Below are 18,357 nucleotides of genomic sequence, written 5' to 3' on the forward strand. Positions count from 1 at the left end.
CAGCACATCAGTGGCCGTCACGGCCCGGGCACGCGCGCGCACGGACCCACACCCCGGCGGCTCTCACAATCGCACACACACATACACACTCACACACCAGCAAACAAAGGGTCTGGACACCCCCGTCCCCTCCCGCCCCCCAGGCCAGGGAGGGCGGGGCATCCCCTCCCCAGGCCCCCCCGCAAGGTAAGCTTGGGGCTGCGAGCTGCGGTGGGGAGGGGGACACGGTGCCACAGTGGGAGGGGGCCAGGACGGTAGGGGGTTCCCCGGCTCCCCAGGAAAGTCGTACCCCCACCCCCACCGTATGCCCTTTAGGGCTTCGGCCCCGTCATCAGCCTGGGGGTGTTTGGAGAGAATCCCAGATGTCGGGGATTCCTGGACAGGCGCGGGGGTCTCTTCCTGGCTCTGGAGACTGGAGCTGCCCAGCTTCAGCAAAACAGGGTTCCCGGAGCCTCAGCTTCCAGAACTGGGGATAGGGCGCCGGAAGCTTCCCCATCAACGCCAAGCATTTCCTAATCTGCCAGCACAGCACCTCCAGCCCTGGGGACTGAGGAGAGAGACCCCTAAGTTGCTTTGCACTGTCCCTCTGTCCCCGGTCCCCATCCCACCCCCATCGGTGCAAACCCTGCTATGTCTCTCCTGCCTGTGTGTGTGTCGGGGGCGGGGGGGAGGTTTGCGGGAATTGGGAACGCTTTTTGGGGCTACCCTTGCTTCTTCTGCTACATCCCATAGCCACATACCACTGAGCTGCGGTGGGGCCCGGCAGGCGGCTTTGCCTTCCTGAGTCTCAATTTCCTCCTCTGCAAAGTGGGTAATGACACACACCTAGGATTCCGCGAAATCGTGCTCGCGGAGCCTGCTTTTGCGCCATCATTTTATTTATTAGCTCATTTCACATCTCTTTCCCAAGTGTCTACTTACGATGTACTGGGCACTGTGACCAGGCTTTGGGGCAGCAGCAACCAACAAACCCAGAGGGGTCCCTGCTCCTGGCTAGTGAGGGAGCAGGATCCCTGTATAAACATACAAATCCCCGCGGGTGATTTCAGACTGTGAAGACTAAAATTCTGTCCTCGGACAGAGAGAGACTAGGGAAAGGCACTCAAGATTAAAGGAGAAGCTGGGCACAGTGGCTCACGCCTGTAATCCTAGCACTTTGGGAGGCCGAGGCAGGCGGATCACTTGAGGTCAGGAGTTCAAGACCAGCCTGGCCAACATGGTGAAACCCCATGTCTACTAAAAATACAAAAATTAGTCGGGCGTGGTGGCAGGCGCCTGTAATCCCAGCTACCTGGGAGGCTGAGGCAGAAGAATTGCTTAAACCCGGGAGGCGGTGGTTGCAGTGAGCCAAGATCACACCACTGCACTCCAGCTTGGGTGACAGAGCAAGACTCTGTCAGAAAAAAAAAAAAAAAAAAACAGATTAAGTAAGACTTCTGGATCCTGCCTGCCTTCCTCCTTGGGTCTGAGCTCCATGAGGGCAGGATCAGGTCTAGAACAGTGCCTGGCACACAGTAGGTGCTCAATAAATGTTGAATGAGTGTGGCACCCTGGTGTGAGCCTGTAGTCCCAGCTACTCGGGAGGCTGGCTGGAGGATCCCAGCAACACCCATCTCTAAAAAAAAATAAAAACAAAAAATAAATCCTTAGCTGGGCATGGTGGCACACGCCTGTAGTCCCAGCTATTCAGGATGCTGAGGCAGGAGAATGGCTTGAACCCGGGAGGCAGAGGTTGCAGTGAGCTGAGATAGTGCCATTGCACTCCAGCCTGGGTGACAAGAGCAAAACTCAAAAAAAAAAAAAAATCTTAAATGAATTAAAGAGGGGATTAGTTTAAGACTAGATTCTAGAACTGTAGATTAGGAAGAAGGCTTAGCATAAACCAATCCACCCCCGCTCCCTTGAATTTGATACAGGAGACAGTGAATCCCAGAATGTCAACATTTCTACAAAATTGAAGATGGGCCCAGCACGATGGCTCACATCTGTAATCCCGATAATTGGGAGGCTGAGGTGGGAGGATCACTTGAGCCCAGGAGGTCGAGGCTGTAGTGAGCCATGATCACGTCACTGCACTTCAGCCTGGGAGACAGAGTGAGACTCTGTCTCACCAAAAAAAAAAAAAAAAAAAAAAAAAGAAGGTGGTTAAAGCAAGGGTTGTGAACAGCTGTGGACAGAGACCAGAACTGAGCACTGTGTGCCCAGGAACTCATGGTGTCCAGCCAGTGCCCACTCTTCCCCACATAGCATATAGACACAGCACTGCTTTCATCTATTCAATATTTATTCAGCACCTACTATGTACCAGGTGCCAGGGACACAGCAATTAACAGAACAAAACTCCCTGCCCCAGTGGAGCTGACATTTAGTGGAGGAAACTGAAATGAAATAACATGATCAAAAAGATATAATGACACATTGTTATTAGGATACTGATGGAAATAGAGGGTGTGGCTGGGTGTTTAGAAAGACTTCCTGCAGAAGCTGAATTCAGCACACACACACTCAAACCCAAACATAATCCCACTAATACACATCACAGAAAAGTGGCCATGGGGACTGAGTGGCTGAGCAGAGATTTAAACCTGGAACCTGCATTTCTTTTTTCTTTCTTCCTTTTTTTAACTAATTAATTTATTTATTATACTTTAAGTTCTGGGATACATGTACAGAACGTGCAGGTTTGTTACACAGGTATACACGTGCCATGGTGGTTTGCTGCACCCATCAACCTGTCATCTACATTAGGTATTTCTCCTAATGTTATACCTCCCCTAGCCCCCCACCCCCCAACAGGCCCCAGTGTGTGATGTTCCCCTCCTGGTGTCCATGTGTTCTCATTGTTCAGCTCCCACCTATGAGTGAGAACATGCGGTGTTTGGTTTTCTGTTCTTGTGTTAGTTTGCTGAGAATGATGGTTTCCAGCTTCATCTATGTCCCTGCAAAGGACACGAACTCTTTTTCCTTCCTTCCTTCCTTCCTTCCTTCCTTCCTTCCTTCCTTCCTTCCTTCCTTTCTTTCTTTAATTGAGACAGAGTCTCACTCTGTCACGCCCAGGCTAGAATGCAGTGGCTCGATCTTGGCTAACTGCAACCTCTGCCTCCCGGATTCAAGTGATTCTCCTGCCTCAGTCTCCCGAGTAGCTGGGATTACAGGCACGCGCCACCACACCCAGGGAATTTTTTGTATTCTTAGTAGAGATGGGGTTTCACCATATTGGCTAGGCTGGTTGAAAACTCCCAACCTCAGGTGATCCGACTGTCTTGGCCTCCCAAAGTGCTCCCAATGAGCCACTGCGCCCAGCCCTCCTTTCTTTTTAAAGACAGGATCTTACTCCGTCACCCAAGCTGGAGTGCAGTGGCAATCGCAGCTCACTTGCAGCCTCAAACTCCTGGGCTCAAGCAATCCTCCTGCCTCAGCCTCCTGAGTAGCTGGGATTACAGGTGCACAGCACCACACATGGCTAATTTTTTTTTCATTTCATTTTAAAGACGGGGTCTCCAAGAGTTGGAGGCTGCAGTGAGCTATGATCGCACCGCTGCATACCAACCCAGGCAACAGCAGGAGACCTGCCTCAAAAAAGAAAAGAAAAGAGATGGGGTGTCGCTATGTTGCCCTCACTGGTCTCAAACTGCTGGCCTCAAGCGATTCCCCTGCCTTGGCCTCCCAAAGTGCTGGGAATATAGGCGTGAGCTACTGCGCCCAGCCCCCGGAACCTGCATTTCTAGGCACTGTGAAATACTGTTTTCCGCTGCATCTTCACACAGTGACACCCCCACACACCTACACATTCATATTACAGTCACACAGGCACAGCCAACCTCTTATTCACATAGACCGATGTGGTATTGCCCTGACACATAGATTCCTGCGGGTACAATTCGGTTTCAACCATGCAACACTTAGACTCACAGAAGGTTCCACCAGCCCATTTGCACATGCACAGCCAGGTATGAAGTTCATGCACATATATGCATGTATTTGCACACACATGCACACATGCCTGGAGCCCTTCACAATCCTTCCAAGACCTGCGTCAGCTTTGAGCATGGAGCTTGGGCAGCCGTGAATATTCAGGGCCATGGTGTGGGCAGGGGCTTTTATTCTCACTTCCCTGTTATTTGCTGCACATCGCCACATCCTTCTGTTGAAGGAAGTGGGGAGTGGGCGGGATGTCGGGCTGGGTGACATCAGCTCTCCTCTGCCAGGCCAGGCCAGTGGCTCCCAGGCTGGGCTGGTAGCTGACGGTGCTGACAACATGGGTGGGGGAAAAGGACTCTCGTGGCCTGAGCCTGATGCCAGCTGTCCAGAGCAGCCTGTGCTGCCATCTGGACCCCCATCTCCAGCGGCCTGCTGTCCAGGGAAGGAGAAGGCAGGCTTAGAGGCATCCCTCCACCCTGAGCACTCCTGGGCCCTGCCTCCCTCGCCTGGGCTGCAGCCAGGGCTGATTGCCGCAAATGTGCACTTGTGTCCTGACAGCAGTAAGGGGCATGTCTCTGCCTCTCTTGCCTGGCCGGCTGGACCCCTCCAACATCATCTTCTTCATTGCTTTCTTCATTTCACAAATCCTTGAGACTTTGAGCAACAGAATTTGCAGAACCTAGGGAAAATGCACACGCAGGGTTCCTCTTCAAAATTACAAACAATAGGCCGGGCGCAGTGGCTCACGCCTGTAATCCCAACACTTTGAGAAGCTAAGGCAGGGGAATTGCTTGAGGCCAGGAGTTTGAGACCAGCCTGGCCAACATGGCGAAACCCTATCTCTACTGAAAATGCAAAAATTAGCTGCGCGTGGTGGCAGGCGCCTGTAATCCCAGCTACTCAGGAGGCTGAGGCAGGAGAATCATTTGAACCCTGGGGGCGGAGGTTGCAGTGAGTTGAGATCACACCATTGCACTCCAGCCTGGATGACAAGAGCTAAACTCTGTCTCAAAAAAAGAAAAAAATTATAAGTCTAAGGCAAAGAAAACACAAGCAGGGCTGGGCGCGGTGACTCACGCCTGTAATCCCAGCACTTTGGGAGGCCGAGGTGGGTGGATCACGAGGTCAGGAAATCGAGACCATCCTGGCTAACATGGTGAAACCCCGTCTCTACTAAAAAAAAAACCCAAAAAATTAGCTGGGAGTGGTGGCAGGCGCCTGTAGTCCCAGCTACTCGGGAGGCTGAGGCAGGAGAATGGCGTGAACCCGGGAGGTTGAGGCAGCAGAATGGCGTGAACCCGGGAGGCGGAGCTTGCAGTGAGCTGAGATCGCGCCACTGCACTCCAGCCTGGGCAACAAAGCGAGACTCTGTCTCAAGAAAAAAAAAAAAAGAAAGAAAAAGAAAAAGAAAACACAAGCGGAGTCAGGGGGATGGGAAAAGCATCAGGATATCTGAGGTCTGAATATGTTCTAGGTGTTTGAAGAACAGCAAAGGGGCTGGTGGGTTGGCCAGACATGGTGGCTCACGCCTGTAATCCCAGCACTTTGGGAGGCTGAGGCGGGCAGATCATGAGGTCAAGAGATTGAGACTATCCTGGCCAACATGGTGAAACCCCGTCTCTACTAAAAGTACAAAAATTAGCTGGGTGTGGTGGTGCGCACCTGTAGTCCCAGCTACTTGGGAGGCTGAGGCAGGAGAATCACTTGAACTCAGGAGGCAGAGGTTGCAGTGAGCTGAGATTGTGCCACTGCACTCTAGCCTGGCAACAGAGCGAGACTGTCTCAATTTAAAAAAAAAAAAGGGAACAGAAATAAATTCACATGCATTACTTCACTTCATCCTCACAACAACCCCATCAGATGGGTGTGAATATTATTCCTATTTTACAGATGACAAAACTGAGGGCCAGAGAGGCTGAGTAATTTGCTCTAAAGTATACAGGCAGAGCTGAGAGATACTGTGAGTTCAGTTCTAGACTACCACAATAAAGCGAGTATCACAATAAAGTGATACAAAAAATTTTTGGTTTCCTAGTGCATGTAAAAATTATGCTGACACTATACCATATGTATATTAAGTATGCAATAGCATTATGTCTAAAACAACAATGCATATACCTTAATTTTAAAATACTTTATTAGCTTGGGCAACATAGTGAGACCTCATTTCTACGAAAAAAATTTAAAAATTAGCTGGGCATGTTGGTGCTCACCTGTGGTCCCAGCTACTTGGGAGGCTGAGGTGAGAGGATAGCTTGAGCCCAGGAGGACAAGGCTGCAGTGTGCTATGATCACAGCACTGCACTCCAGCCTGTACAACGGAGTGACACCCTGTCTCAAAAACAAAACAGAAAAACCTTAAAAACTTTATTGCTGCCCGGGTGTGGTGGCTCACGCTTATAATCCCAGCACTTTGGCTGAGGCAGGCAGATCACTTGAGCCCAAGGGTTTGAGACCAGCCTGGCCAACATGGTGAAACCCCATCTCTACCAAAAAATACAAAAATTAGCTGGGCATGGTGGTGCATGCCTGTAGTCCCAGCTACTCCAGAGGCCGAGGCAGGAGAATCGCTTAAACCCCGGAGGCGGAGATTGCAGTGAGCCGAGATCACGCCACTGTACTCCAGCCTAAGTGATAGAGTGAGACCCTGTTTGAAAAAAAACCAAAAACAAAAACAAAAAAACCTGTATTGCTAAGAAAAGCTAACCATCATCTGAGCCTTCGGCAAGTCATAATCTTTTTCCTGGTGGAGGGTCCTGCCTCAATGTTGATGGCTTCTGACTGATGAGGGTGGTGGTTGCTGAAGGTTGGGGTGGTTGTGGCAATTTTTAAAAATAGGAGAACAGGTCGGGCGTGGTGGCTCACGCCTGTAATCCCAACACTTTGGGAGGCCAAGGCAGGTGGATCACTTGAGGTCAGGAGTTCAAGACCAGCCTGGCCAACACGGTACAACCCCGTCTCTACTAAAAATACAAAAATTAGCCTAGCGTGGTCATGGGCACCTGTAATCCCAGCTACTTGAGAGGCTGAAGCAGGAGAATCTCTTGAACCCAGGAGGCAGAGGTTGCAGTGAGCTGAGATGGCACCATTGCACTCTAGCCTGAGTGACAGAGCAAGACTCAGTCTCAAAATAAATAAATAAATAAGATAATAATAATAATACTTGAAAGTCAAATGTACTCCTTGATCAGTGGGCTGCAGAATGGACGCTGTGTTAGCAGGCATGAAAACATCTCCTTGTACATCTCCATCAGAGCTCTTGGGTGACCAGTTGCATTGACAATGAGTAGTCATATTTTGAAATGAAACTTTTTTCTGCACAGGAAGTCTCAACTGTCGGCTTAAAATATTCAGTAAACAGATGTGCTGTCACCCAGGCTTTGTTGTTCTATTTATAGCGCAGAGGCCAAGTACACTTAACATCATTCTAAAGGTCCCCAGGATTTTCAGAATAGTAAAAGAGAATTGGTTTCAACCGAAAGCCACCAGCTGCATTAGCCCTTAACAAGAGTCAGGCTGTCCTTTGAAGCCAGTCATTGACTTCACTTCTCTCTAGGGTGAAAGTCCTAGTTGGCATCTACTTCCAATAGAAGACTATTTTGTTGGGCAGGCGCCGTGGTTCACGCCTATAATCCTAGGAATTAGAAACCAGACTGGGCAACATGGTGAAACCCCATCTCTATAAAAATACAAAAAATTAGGTAGACGTGGTGGCACGCACCTGTAATCCCAGCTACTCCGGAGGCTGAGGCATGAGAATCGCTTGACCTGGGAGGTGGAGGTTGCAGTAAGCTGCAATCTCGCCATTGCACTCCAGTCTGAGCAACAGGCTCTTCCCATCCCCCTGACTCTGACTCAGAAAAAAAAAAAAAAAATAGACCAGGAGCTGTGGCTCACGCTTGTAATCCCAGCACTTCGGGGGGCTGAGGTGGGTGGATCATGAGGTCAGGAGATCGAGACCATCCTGGCTAACACAGTGAAACCCTGTCTTTACTAAAAATACAAAAAAAAAAAAAAAAATTAGCCGGGCATGGTGGCAGGTGCCTATAGTCCCAGCTACTTGGGAGGCTGAGGCAGGAGAATGGCGTGAACCCAGGAGGTGGAGCTTGCAGTGAGCCAAGATCGCGCCACTGCACTCCAGCCTGGGCGACAGAGCGACACTCCATCTCAAAAAAAAAAAAAAAAAGACTATTTTGTCTACACTGAACAATTTGTTGTTGATTGTAGCCACCTTCATCAATAATTTTAGCTAGATTTCTTCTGGGTAACTTGCTGCAGCTTCTTTCTCTCTCTTTTTTTTTTTTTTTTATTAAAACATGTTTACTTTTTAGGCCAGGCATGGTGGCCCATGCTTGTAATCCCAGCACTTTGGGAGGTCGAGGTGGGAGGTTTGCTTGAGCCCAGGAGTTCCAGACCAGCCTAGGCAACATGGTGAAACTCCATCACTACAAAAAATACGAAAATTAAGGCCAGGCGTGGTGGCTCACGCCTGTAATTCTAGCACTTTGGGAGGCCAAGGCAGGTGGATCATGAGGTCAGGAATTTGAAATCAGCCTGACCAACATAGTGAAACCCCGTCTCTATTAAAAATACAAAAAATTAGCCAGGCGTGGTGGCAGGTGCCTGTAATCCCAGCTACTCAGGAGGCTGAGGCAGGAGAATCACTTGAACCTGGGAGGCAGAGGTTGCAGTGAGCTGAGATTGTGCCATTGCACTTCAGCTCGGGCGACAGTGCAAGATTCTGTCTCAAAAAAACAAACAAAACAACAAACAAACAAAAACCCAAAAAACAAAAATTAGCTGGGCATGGTGGTGTGTGCCTGTAATCCCAGCTACTCAGGAGGCTGAGGTGGGAGGACTGCTTTAGCCCAGGAGGTCGAGGCTGAGGGCCACAATGAATGGGTACCATTTCTTGCTCTGTTTGCTGGAGAATACAGGTTACAATCAGAGTGGCGAGTGCTTTAATGGGGGTAGGAAAACCTGCAGTGGGGGCCCAGAACATGGACTGGGGCAGTCTGGCTGAAAAATGGAGGTGACCTTTAAGCTATCTTTTTTTTTTTTTTTTGAGACGGAGTCTCGCTCTGTCACCCAGGTCACCCAGGCTGCAGTGCAGTAGCGTGATCTCAGCTCACTGCAAGCTCTGCCTCCCGGGTTCACACCATTCTCCTGCCTCAGCCTCCCGAGCAGCTGGGACTACAGGCACCCGCCCCCGGGCCCGGCTAATTTTTTGTATTTTTACTAGAGGTGGGGTTTCACCGTGTTAGCTAGGATGGTCTCGATCTCCTGACCTCCCAAAGTGCTGGGATTACAGGCGTGAGCCACCGTGCCTGGCCTAAGCTATCTTTATACATTCATCCATTTGTTCAACAAATGTCTGTTGAGGGCCCACCAGGTGCTAAAGGCTAGGTTGAAGAAATGATGTTTACATTAGTTTCCATTAATTTACATTGAACTGAAGTGCTAGCTAAGGCAATAAGGCAAGAAAAAGAAATAAGAACCAGACTGAGCATAGTGGTTCATGCCCAGCATGAACATGGGTTCATGTAATCCCAGCACTTTGGGAGGCTGAGGTGTGACGAGCACTTTAGTCCAGGAGTTTGAGACCAGCCTGGGCAACATGGCAAGACCCCATCTCTACAAAACAACAAAAACAAAAATTAGCCAGGCATGATGGCGCGTGCCTGTAGTACCAGCTGCTACTCTGGAGGCTGAGGTGGGAGGATAGCCTGAGCCTGGGAAATCGAGGCTGCAGTGAGCTGTGCAATGGTGCCACTGCACTCCAGCCTGGGCAACAGAGTGAGACCCTGTCTCAAATAAATAAATAAATAAATAAAAATATTTAAAAAAATAAAGAAATAAGAACTAGGCTGGGTGTGATGGCTCACACCTGTAATTCCAGCACTTTGAGTTTGAGCTTTAGTTTGAGCTCAGGAGTTTGAGACCAGCCTGGGTAACATAGTGAGACCCCAGTCTCTATTTAAAAAATAGAAACAAAAGAACCAAAGTAGGGGATAAACCAGCTAGTACACAGTAGAACTGTTAGGAACATTACACTATCAGGCTCTCAATAATAACCTGACATTGAACAGGTTATTAAAAGCCTATTATGTTCCGGATTCTGTTCAGGACACTCAGGAGATAGTAAAGAATAATACTACATTATTGTTAACATAATAATTAAACAAAGTTTTTGTGCCCTCCTGCAGCTAATATTCCGGTGTGAGGAGACACAGACAATAAATGTAATAAATAAATTACATAGTGTGGTATGAGGGGGGAAGAGCGGGAAAAGGGGGAACCAGAAGTCCTAGGAGGTTGTATTATAATTTTAAGTGGGGGTGGGGTAAGAAAGAAAGAAATGCCTGAAAGGATGAGATATAAGCAAAGACCTAAAAGAGGTAAGGGACCTGCGGATTTTTTTTTTTTTTTTTTTTTTGAGATGGAGTCTCGATCTGTTGCCCAGGCTGGAGTGCAGTGGCCCGATCTCGGCTCACTGCAACCTCCACCTCCCAGGCTCAAGCGAGTCTCCTGCCTCACCCTCCCAAGTAGGTGGAACTACAGGCGCCTGCCACCACGCACGGCTGATTTTTGTATTTTTAGTAGAGATGGGGTTTCACGATGTTGGCCAGGCTGGTCTCGAACTCCTGACCTCAAGTGATCCACCTGCTTTGGCCTTCCATAGTGCTAGGATTACAGGCCTGAGCCACCGCATCTGGCCAACCTGCGGATATTTGGGGGAAGAGTTCCAGGTGGACAGAACTGAAAGTGCAAAGGGCCTGAGGCACCAGCATGCTTGCTGTGTCCAGAAACAGCTAGACCAGTGTGGCTGGAGCTGAGGGCAGGAAGGTGACTGGGCGTTATCTAGCAGGACTGTGTGGGCCACGCGAGGACTTTGACTTTTCCTCTGAGTGAGGTAAGAGCTATTAGGGCTCTGAGTAGAGGAAGATCATGATCTGAATCGAGTTCTAACAGGCTCCCACAGGGTCAGATGTTACCATTTATTAAACATTTACTGAGTGCCAGACACTATTCTGTTCAATATGGTTTGATCTCATTTCATTCTCACATGGACCCTGTAGGGAATATCATTCCATTTCACAGAAAAGAAACTGAGGCTCACAGAGTTTAAGACACTGACCCATGGCCGCACAGCAATAATCTTCAGCGCCTGGGTGCCAAGGTAAAGTAAGCCAGCCTCTCCCTCCCCCAAGCATTTCAGACAAGGATCGGTGGCTGCAGAGCGCACCCGTCTTCGGGAACGGCGTCTGTGTCCCTGTCTGTCTGTTTCTATTTCCACACGTCCCTGTCTGTCTCCACGCGCCTCTGCCTGTGCGTCCCCCATCTGTGCCCAAGCCGCCGTCTCTCTGCGCCCGGCCCCCGCACATCGGAGCTATTTCGGGTTTAAGGCTTAAAAGCCCAACAGCTCGGAGGAGACGCTTCCTCCGGCCCCCGGCTCGGACCACGCGCCGCACGCGGCCAGCTCTGGGAGCTCCCAGTTTTTTCTGCGGGATCCCCGAGCCGGGGAAGCCCCCGCGGGAGGAAGGGTGGGGGCTGGGGCGACCCGGGCCCGGAGGCTCTCGGCCCCCCAGTGGCCAACCCCGGCATTGACGCCGTCAGGAGCCCAGCCGTGCGTCAGCTGTCGCCCTGGCAACGGGGGCGACGTCACCACATTGGTGGTGCGTCAGTCCGCTGACGTCACGCCCCAGGAGAGGCAATAGGCAAGTGGCGGGGGCGGGTTCTAGGCCCGACCGGCAGGGGGAGCCCTGGGGCACTGATGGCAGATGCGTTTGGCTTGGTCTTGCAGGAGGCCCTGGCCCTGCCGACATGGCCACCGCAGTCCCAACGGCGCGCTAGGTTGGCGAGATGAAGAGGAGTCGCAGTGCCCTGTCCGTGGCAGGGACCGGGGACGAGGTGCGAGAGGAGGGGCTTGGGCTAGGGGCGGGGCTTCGCCCCTGGGGGGAGACTAGCGCCCTCTAGTGACCACGGCTATTTCCTGAACGTGGCTTCACTACCTCCAAGCTGTGAGGAGTTTGGTCCCCTCGTGCCTCAGTTTACCCCCTTGATTCCATTTTTTCTCCTGCTGCCCTGATTAAGAGGCTCTCAGCCGGCCCAGGGACAGCAGGCAGAGGCTTCTCAAATGAGGAGAGGATTTTGGCGAGGAGGTGGGAGGGGGCGCTAGGGGTGGTGAGGTCTTGAGAGTCTCAGATGTGAGGGATGGGAGGGGGGCATTGACATTAAGACCAAGAGGGGCCCTCTTAGACGTGGAGGTTGGGAAGAGACCCTAAAAAGCTGATGTGTTAGAGAGGTCTCACACTTGAGTCAGAATGTCTAGATGTGACAGACCCCAAGGCTGGGGCATCGAGAGGGGACCCCACAAAAATTATGGCTGAGAAGGGGCACTCTCAGACCTAAGGGATGGCAGGGCACCCTCTGTGTGAGGGGTCAGCGAGTGGCTCACACGTGAAGGGGAGCCTATAACGCCATTAACTACTCCCTTAGACAGCTAGGTAGGGGTGTTCTTGGGGAGAGGGGCTCAGAGCTTCCCAGCCAGGCCACGCCCCTATTCCACTTTGTCCCTCCCCAGAGGTCGAGGGAGACCCCCGAATCCGACCGTGCCAACATGCTGGGGGCCGACCTGCGTCGCCCTCGCCGCCGCCTCTCGTCCGGTCCTGGCCTGGGCTGGGCCCAGCCTGAGCCCTCGGACCCTGGGGTCCCTCTGCCGCCACGGCCCACCACCCTGCCGCTGCTGATCCCACCGCGGATTTCCATCACCAGGGCCGAGAACGACAGGTAGGTAGGAGAGGGAGCAGAGTGGGAGGTGGGTTGGGGAGGCACAGTGCCAACTGGGCTAGGTCCGGCCACCAGCCCTTCCCGATCTCCATGCTCCCTGCCGTTTGCAAAACTAGCTGCAACTTGTCCTGTGGCGGGCTGTGACACCCCTACCCCAAGGCAACCTTCGCAGGCTCTAGGAACCCCTTATTTCATTTTCCAGCTGCCTGAGTCAGCAAGGGGCAGGACTGAGGAAAGGGGTGTCATGTCTCCAGCCCCCAAGATGCTCCCATATTCACAGAGCTGGGGCAGGTTGATCAGGCGGCTGTGCACCGGCTTTCATGTCCCCGCCTGGGAGGATCAGGTTTCTTCTCCGCCTTGAAGGGGATGGTGGAGTCTTGGAAGGGGTCTGGACTAGCATTTTTCTTTCTCCTGGGGAGATGTGAGAAATATCTGCGAGCTCTGGGTTCACACAGCACCTCCTGCTGATTCTCATCTGGGGACCTTCCAGGTACCCAACCAGTTTCCCAGAGTACTCAACCCCCCTCTTGGTTCAAGAATGAGCTGGAAAGTCAGACAGCTGAGCTGGTCCTGGCTTCTGGCCGGCCCCTGCCCCCATGCCCTCCTCTGGTCACCGCTTTCGGCAGTTCCAATCCACCCCCACCCCCATCTACTCAATTGGAGGGTTCCAGGGTCTCTGTTTCCGTCATGGTCCAATGGTTCATTTCCAGATAGGGAGAGCAAGTGACTGTCTCTCGCCCCTGGAGCTGCTTAATTATACCTCCCCACGCCCATCCCACTAGCCTCAGGTCCAGATCAGTTTATCCCCCAGCTCAGGCCACCGCTCCTCGTTTCCTCCTTCTTCCGCAACCCCAGCTGTGTCCTGACACCCCCACCCACCTCACATTACGCACTCCCACCCGCTTCCAGATCTCTAACCAACGTTACAGCATACCCCCGCCAAGAATTTGGCCCAGCCCAGGACTCTCAAATATGATCTGGGGAGAACTCACAGCCCCTGCAAATTCCCTAGAAGCCGTTTTGAGTGTGTAATGGGGGGGGTGTTCCTGAGAGAAGTGGGGAACACAGTTTTGGCCCTTGGAATACCCGGCGGCTGCTGATGGGGGGGCCGGTTTTTGCTCGGCGTTCGCCCACGCCGGGAGCCCCCTCTGGCGGGGAGAAAAGTGGCTGTGGGGGTTGAAGACCGGCAGTCTTTTTTTTTTTTTTTCAAATAAGGAGAAGGGCGCGGGGGGAGGGCGGTGGCAGACGGCATCGCGTGCCCTGGGGAGCCCGTGACAGGGGGCGCACGGGGGCAGGGGTCTGGTCCCCGGGTCGCGCAGCAGAGCAGTTTCGCGTTCGAGCTCTTATCGGCGTGGGGGGGGGGCAGTGGGACACGCGGGCGCGTGCACTCCCCCCGCCCAGCAGCCATCCTTAGGGGGGGTTGAGGGGGATGGGGGCGCACTCGGATCCCGCTCGCTCTCTGCTTGCTCGCTCGGCGCGGCGCTGGGGGAGGCGGGAGCGTGAGTCACGGCGACTCCCGATTTAGGTGCCGGAAGGGGGGCTCTGCTGGCGGGGGCCGCAGGGAGGAGGCTCGCCTGTTTACTCGCCTGAAAAGGGCACGGGGGTGCGCTCCGCGGCTACCTGGGACCTTCCTCAGTTTACCTCTCGCAGAAGCGCTTTAGAAGAGGCAGCGATGTATAGAGCGGTGGGCCGGCAGCTGCGGTATCCGCCACAGGGTGTCTTCCTGGAGCCACAAGGGAACCAATGGGACACACCCCAGAAACACCCCAGAGGCCCCAGGCCGACCACACACATACACTCACGCACACGCACACACTAACATACATAGACGCCCTCCGACACTACAGTCAGACGACAGAGGCCGAATCGCGTGCACAACTCCGCAAGCACACACCGACCACAAACGCATCCAAGCGCTTGAGAACACATTCACAGTCCCCAGGCCACCTGAAAAAGACCACGTAGGGATGCACATCCTCCAAATAGGTAGCACATGTGCGCACACATCCTTCACCCACAGACACACACAGTTATACACACAGCCAAATCCAGAGAAACGGGCAGACAACAGCAGCCAACCACGTGCGCACACACACTTCCAGCCGACACTGAAAACACAGACAACCCTCGGAAGAGGCCACGTGCGCGCACATCCCGCCCCGGGCCCGCACCATCACTATCCTCCGACGCACAGACAGGAGATCCCACACACTCTGCCGCCGCCCGCTGCAGGCACCGCGCCGGTGGCACTAGGACCACTCCTCAAAAACTACCCCCGGCCAGGGGTAGCGGCGAGGACACGCCAGCACCGGACTCCGCCCTCGCCATGATGGACCGACTGACTGACACTCTGGCAACCAGTCCGGTGTCTGCTTCCAGATCGGATTAACCGTTTAACTCCTTCGTGCCTGTGCGCGCCGCGGCCAAGCAGGGTGCTTTGAAGACAGACGAGTTCCAGCGCCCCCTCCCAGCCCGGAGCGGGGATCTGCGTGGGCGGGAAGGGCCCCCCTCCTTAGGTAGCTGCCCCCCGCTGGCCCGGACGGAGGAGGAGGGGGGCGGCGCTGACAGCCGCGGCGGGCGGGGGGCGGGGAGGGGCGGGACGGGGCGGAGGAGCCGGGGCTGGCGCCGAGCGGGGCGCGGAACGCGGAGCGCGGAGCGCGGAGCGCGGAGAGCGCCGCCCGGCACTGAGCAGAGCTCCAGGCGCCGAAAGGAAGCTGCAGAGCCCGGCCCGGGGGCGATTGGCCCGCAGCGCCCCCGGGTCTGTCCCCGGGGCGCCATGGCCCTACCGCGGCCGGGCGCACCCGCGGGGCCCTGGGCTCGCTGGCTTGCGCGCAGCTGAGCGGGGTGTAGGTTGGAAGGGCCAGGGCCCCCCGGGGCGCAAGTGGGGGCCGGCGCCATGGAACCCCCGACCGTCCCCTCGGAAAGGAGCCTGTCTCTGTCACTGCCCGGGCCCCGGGAGGGCCAGGCCACCCTGAAGCCTCCCCCCCAGCACCTGTGGCGGCAGCCTCGGACCCCCATCCGTATCCAGCAGCGCGGCTACTCCGACAGCGCGGAGCGCGCCGAGCCGGAGCGGCAGCCGCACCGGCCCATAGAGCGCGCCGATGCCATGGACACCAGCGACCGGCCCGGCCTGCGCACGACCCGCATGTCCTGGCCCTCGTCCTTCCATGGCACTGGCACCGGCAGCGGCGGCGCGGGCGGAGGCAGCAGCAGGCGGTAAGACTCCCCGCGGCGGATACGCGCGGAACGGATGGGCGCGCAGGGAGGAGGCAACTCGAGCTGCCGGCCGCAGGGGGCGCTAGGATGCGGGTGGGGTCGGTTTGGCTGGCGGGGGCGGAGGGAATTCGGCTGCGGGGGCGTCTAGGACCTGGCCCCTGGTTGTGCGCTCTACGGGAGGCTTCCTGCTGAAGCCCATCCTGGGGTCCATTTAGGGGGCGCCACGCTACGCGTGGTGTTAACGAGGTCTGGGTTGGGGAAGGGGGCTGCACATTTAGGGGTCTGTATTCTTGGTGACAGTGCAGAACAGCTGCTAAGCTGAGAACCACTTGGAGGGACCTTCCTGGGGGCACTATACTGAGGGCTAGATTCGCAGTGTTTGGGGTACTCTTGGAGCACTCCATAAGGGGGTGCCTGCTAGGACCAGGATCTTTACTTCAGGGTGGGGTGTTCTCAGGGTCCTTCTAGGGGATGGAGGACTCTATTGCGGGGATGTTAGTGGACTCCTCCTGCAGCAGCTGGGGTCAGAAATCCAGAGGGTGCCTCTTGGGGGAGCACTGTTTTGGGAGCCTTGCGTTAGATTGGAGTTCCCCTCTCAGGGCAAGAGTGTTAGCGTTAAGTAGCTGTTCAGAGGCAGGAAACAGTGGAGGGGGGGCGCAGTCCCAGCACAGAGGGAAGGAGTCCCCGACTGCAGAGGTGACAGCATAGTGAGGATGCGTGTGTGTTGAGCTTGGTCTCCTCTGAGGGTATCCTCCGACTGACCTCCGTTTGCTCCAGCTGTCCGGGTATGACCAGCTGTGGCTACCTCAGTTGTGTGCTCTGTGTGAGCTTCTGGGGTCTTGTGATGGTGACACAATGACTATGTGTCCTCCAGGGACAGTGTAATTGTGACAGTGTGACTGTGTATTTCCAGGGTAGTGTGACTGTGTGTTTCTGGGACAGGGTTTGCGACAGTGACTGTGTGTGCTCCAAGAATGCTGTGACTGTCACAGGGTGACTGTGGCCTCATGGGATGCAGTGATTGGGATAGAGTGACTGTTTTCTGCTCCTAGGACAGTGATTGTGCAATGGTGTTGGTGGTCTAGGGACAATGTGATTGTGACAGTCATTTCTGGCATGCAGTGATTGTGGCACTGGGGTGTTTACACTTGGGGAACAATGTGATTGAGTTCGTGGAACAGTCTGTGCTCCTTGGACACTGTGATTGAAACACAGTGGCTGTGTGTTAGTCTTCACCAGGTGCTCACGTCTGAGCGTCGGTGCTCTGACATGTGGTCTGTGTTCCCTCTGCCTGGTGTATCCTAAGAACTGGTGTCCTCTAACCACCTGGTGTTCTTAGTTATTGTTCCTGCTCTGATGGTGCTCCAGGGTCTGATTGCTTGTGCTCCAGCGATGTGTGCAACTGACAGCTTTGCCCGTGTGCTCTACCTGGATGCCCCACTGCTGGGGATATCACCAGACGGTCAGATTTGGGCTGCTTATCCCTGGAGCTCCTGAGTGAGGCCTCTCTAAGATGTAGCCCTACTCTTCCTAAGTCTCTTTGGGGGTCTTCAGCAGTCATTGCAGCCCTCCAGGCCACCCCCACCTCTGTTCTGGTCACCCCCCAGCCCTAGTCCCCCTGCACCCTTGTACCCACCAGGAAGCAAGTGTCACGGGCCCAGCATACATGGGCTGACATTTCCCAAAGGGAACTGGAGAGAGGCTGAAGGAAGAGAAAGTTGGAATCAACAGAAAATGCTAAAACTGGGGCAGGGGGCCAAACTGGCACATGTCACTGTCCTAAGACACCAAGGGGTGGGTGAAGTGAAGTAGGTTCCAGGCCCCATTTCTTTGCAAGGCTCCAGGGACTCCGCCTAGCCTGGTCTCTGGGGCACTGAGTCTTAGGGGACAGTGGCTGAGTGGTGATAATCATCATTATTTTGGTGGGTATCCATCTCGCAATGGCTCACCCTCCGGCTCCATGCCAGGGACTTTTCCATATGCATCCTCATCCCCAGTGCCCTGGGTATTCCAGCAGGGTATTCCTGCTGGCATATGGAGAAACTGGAGCCCAGAGACAAAACCCTTTCTCTCTTTTTTTTTTTTTTTGACGAAGTCTCCTCTGTCACCCAGGCTGGAGTGCAGTGGCGTGATCTCAGCTCACTGCAACCTCTGCCTTCCGGATTCAAGTGATTCTCCTGCCTCAGCCTCCGGAGTAGCTGGGATTACAGGCGCCCACCACCACACCTGACTAATTTTTGAATTTTTAGTAGAGATGGGGTTTCACCATGTTGGCCAGGCTGGTCTCGAACTCCTGACCTCAGGTGATCTGCCCACCCCTCAGCCTCCCAAAGTGCTGGGATTACAGGCATGAGACACTGCACCCAGCTAAACCTTTTCTCTTTCTCACCCAAACTCACACAACCAGGAGATGGGGGAGCTGGAATTGCA

The 18,357-nt window shown here is 54.1% G+C and overlaps 1 protein-coding gene across 4 annotated transcripts in view; it reads left to right on the forward strand.

The window, feature by feature from the left end:
• Positions 1-54: 54 nt before the first annotated feature.
• PDE4A (phosphodiesterase 4A) overlaps positions 55-18,357 on the forward strand; it is a 64,122-nt gene continuing 45,819 nt past the window's right edge. For 2 of the 4 annotated variants that reach the window (XM_034945922.3, XM_055103454.2), the window contains exon 1: positions 15,337-15,927. In XM_034945922.3, the coding sequence (XP_034801813.1) occupies positions 15,608-15,927 (320 nt within the window). In that variant the 5' untranslated portion in view covers positions 15,337-15,607. Of the gene's footprint in view, positions 187-10,885; positions 11,833-12,505; positions 12,712-15,336; positions 15,928-18,357 lie in introns of those variants that run through there. The other 2 variants (XM_034945923.3, XM_055103455.2) reach the window with 2 other exon arrangements.

Source organism: Pan paniscus, chromosome 20, assembly GCF_029289425.2.
Source record: "Pan paniscus chromosome 20, NHGRI_mPanPan1-v2.0_pri, whole genome shotgun sequence".
In the NCBI taxonomy this organism is placed as follows: Eukaryota; Metazoa; Chordata; class Mammalia; order Primates; family Hominidae; genus Pan; species Pan paniscus.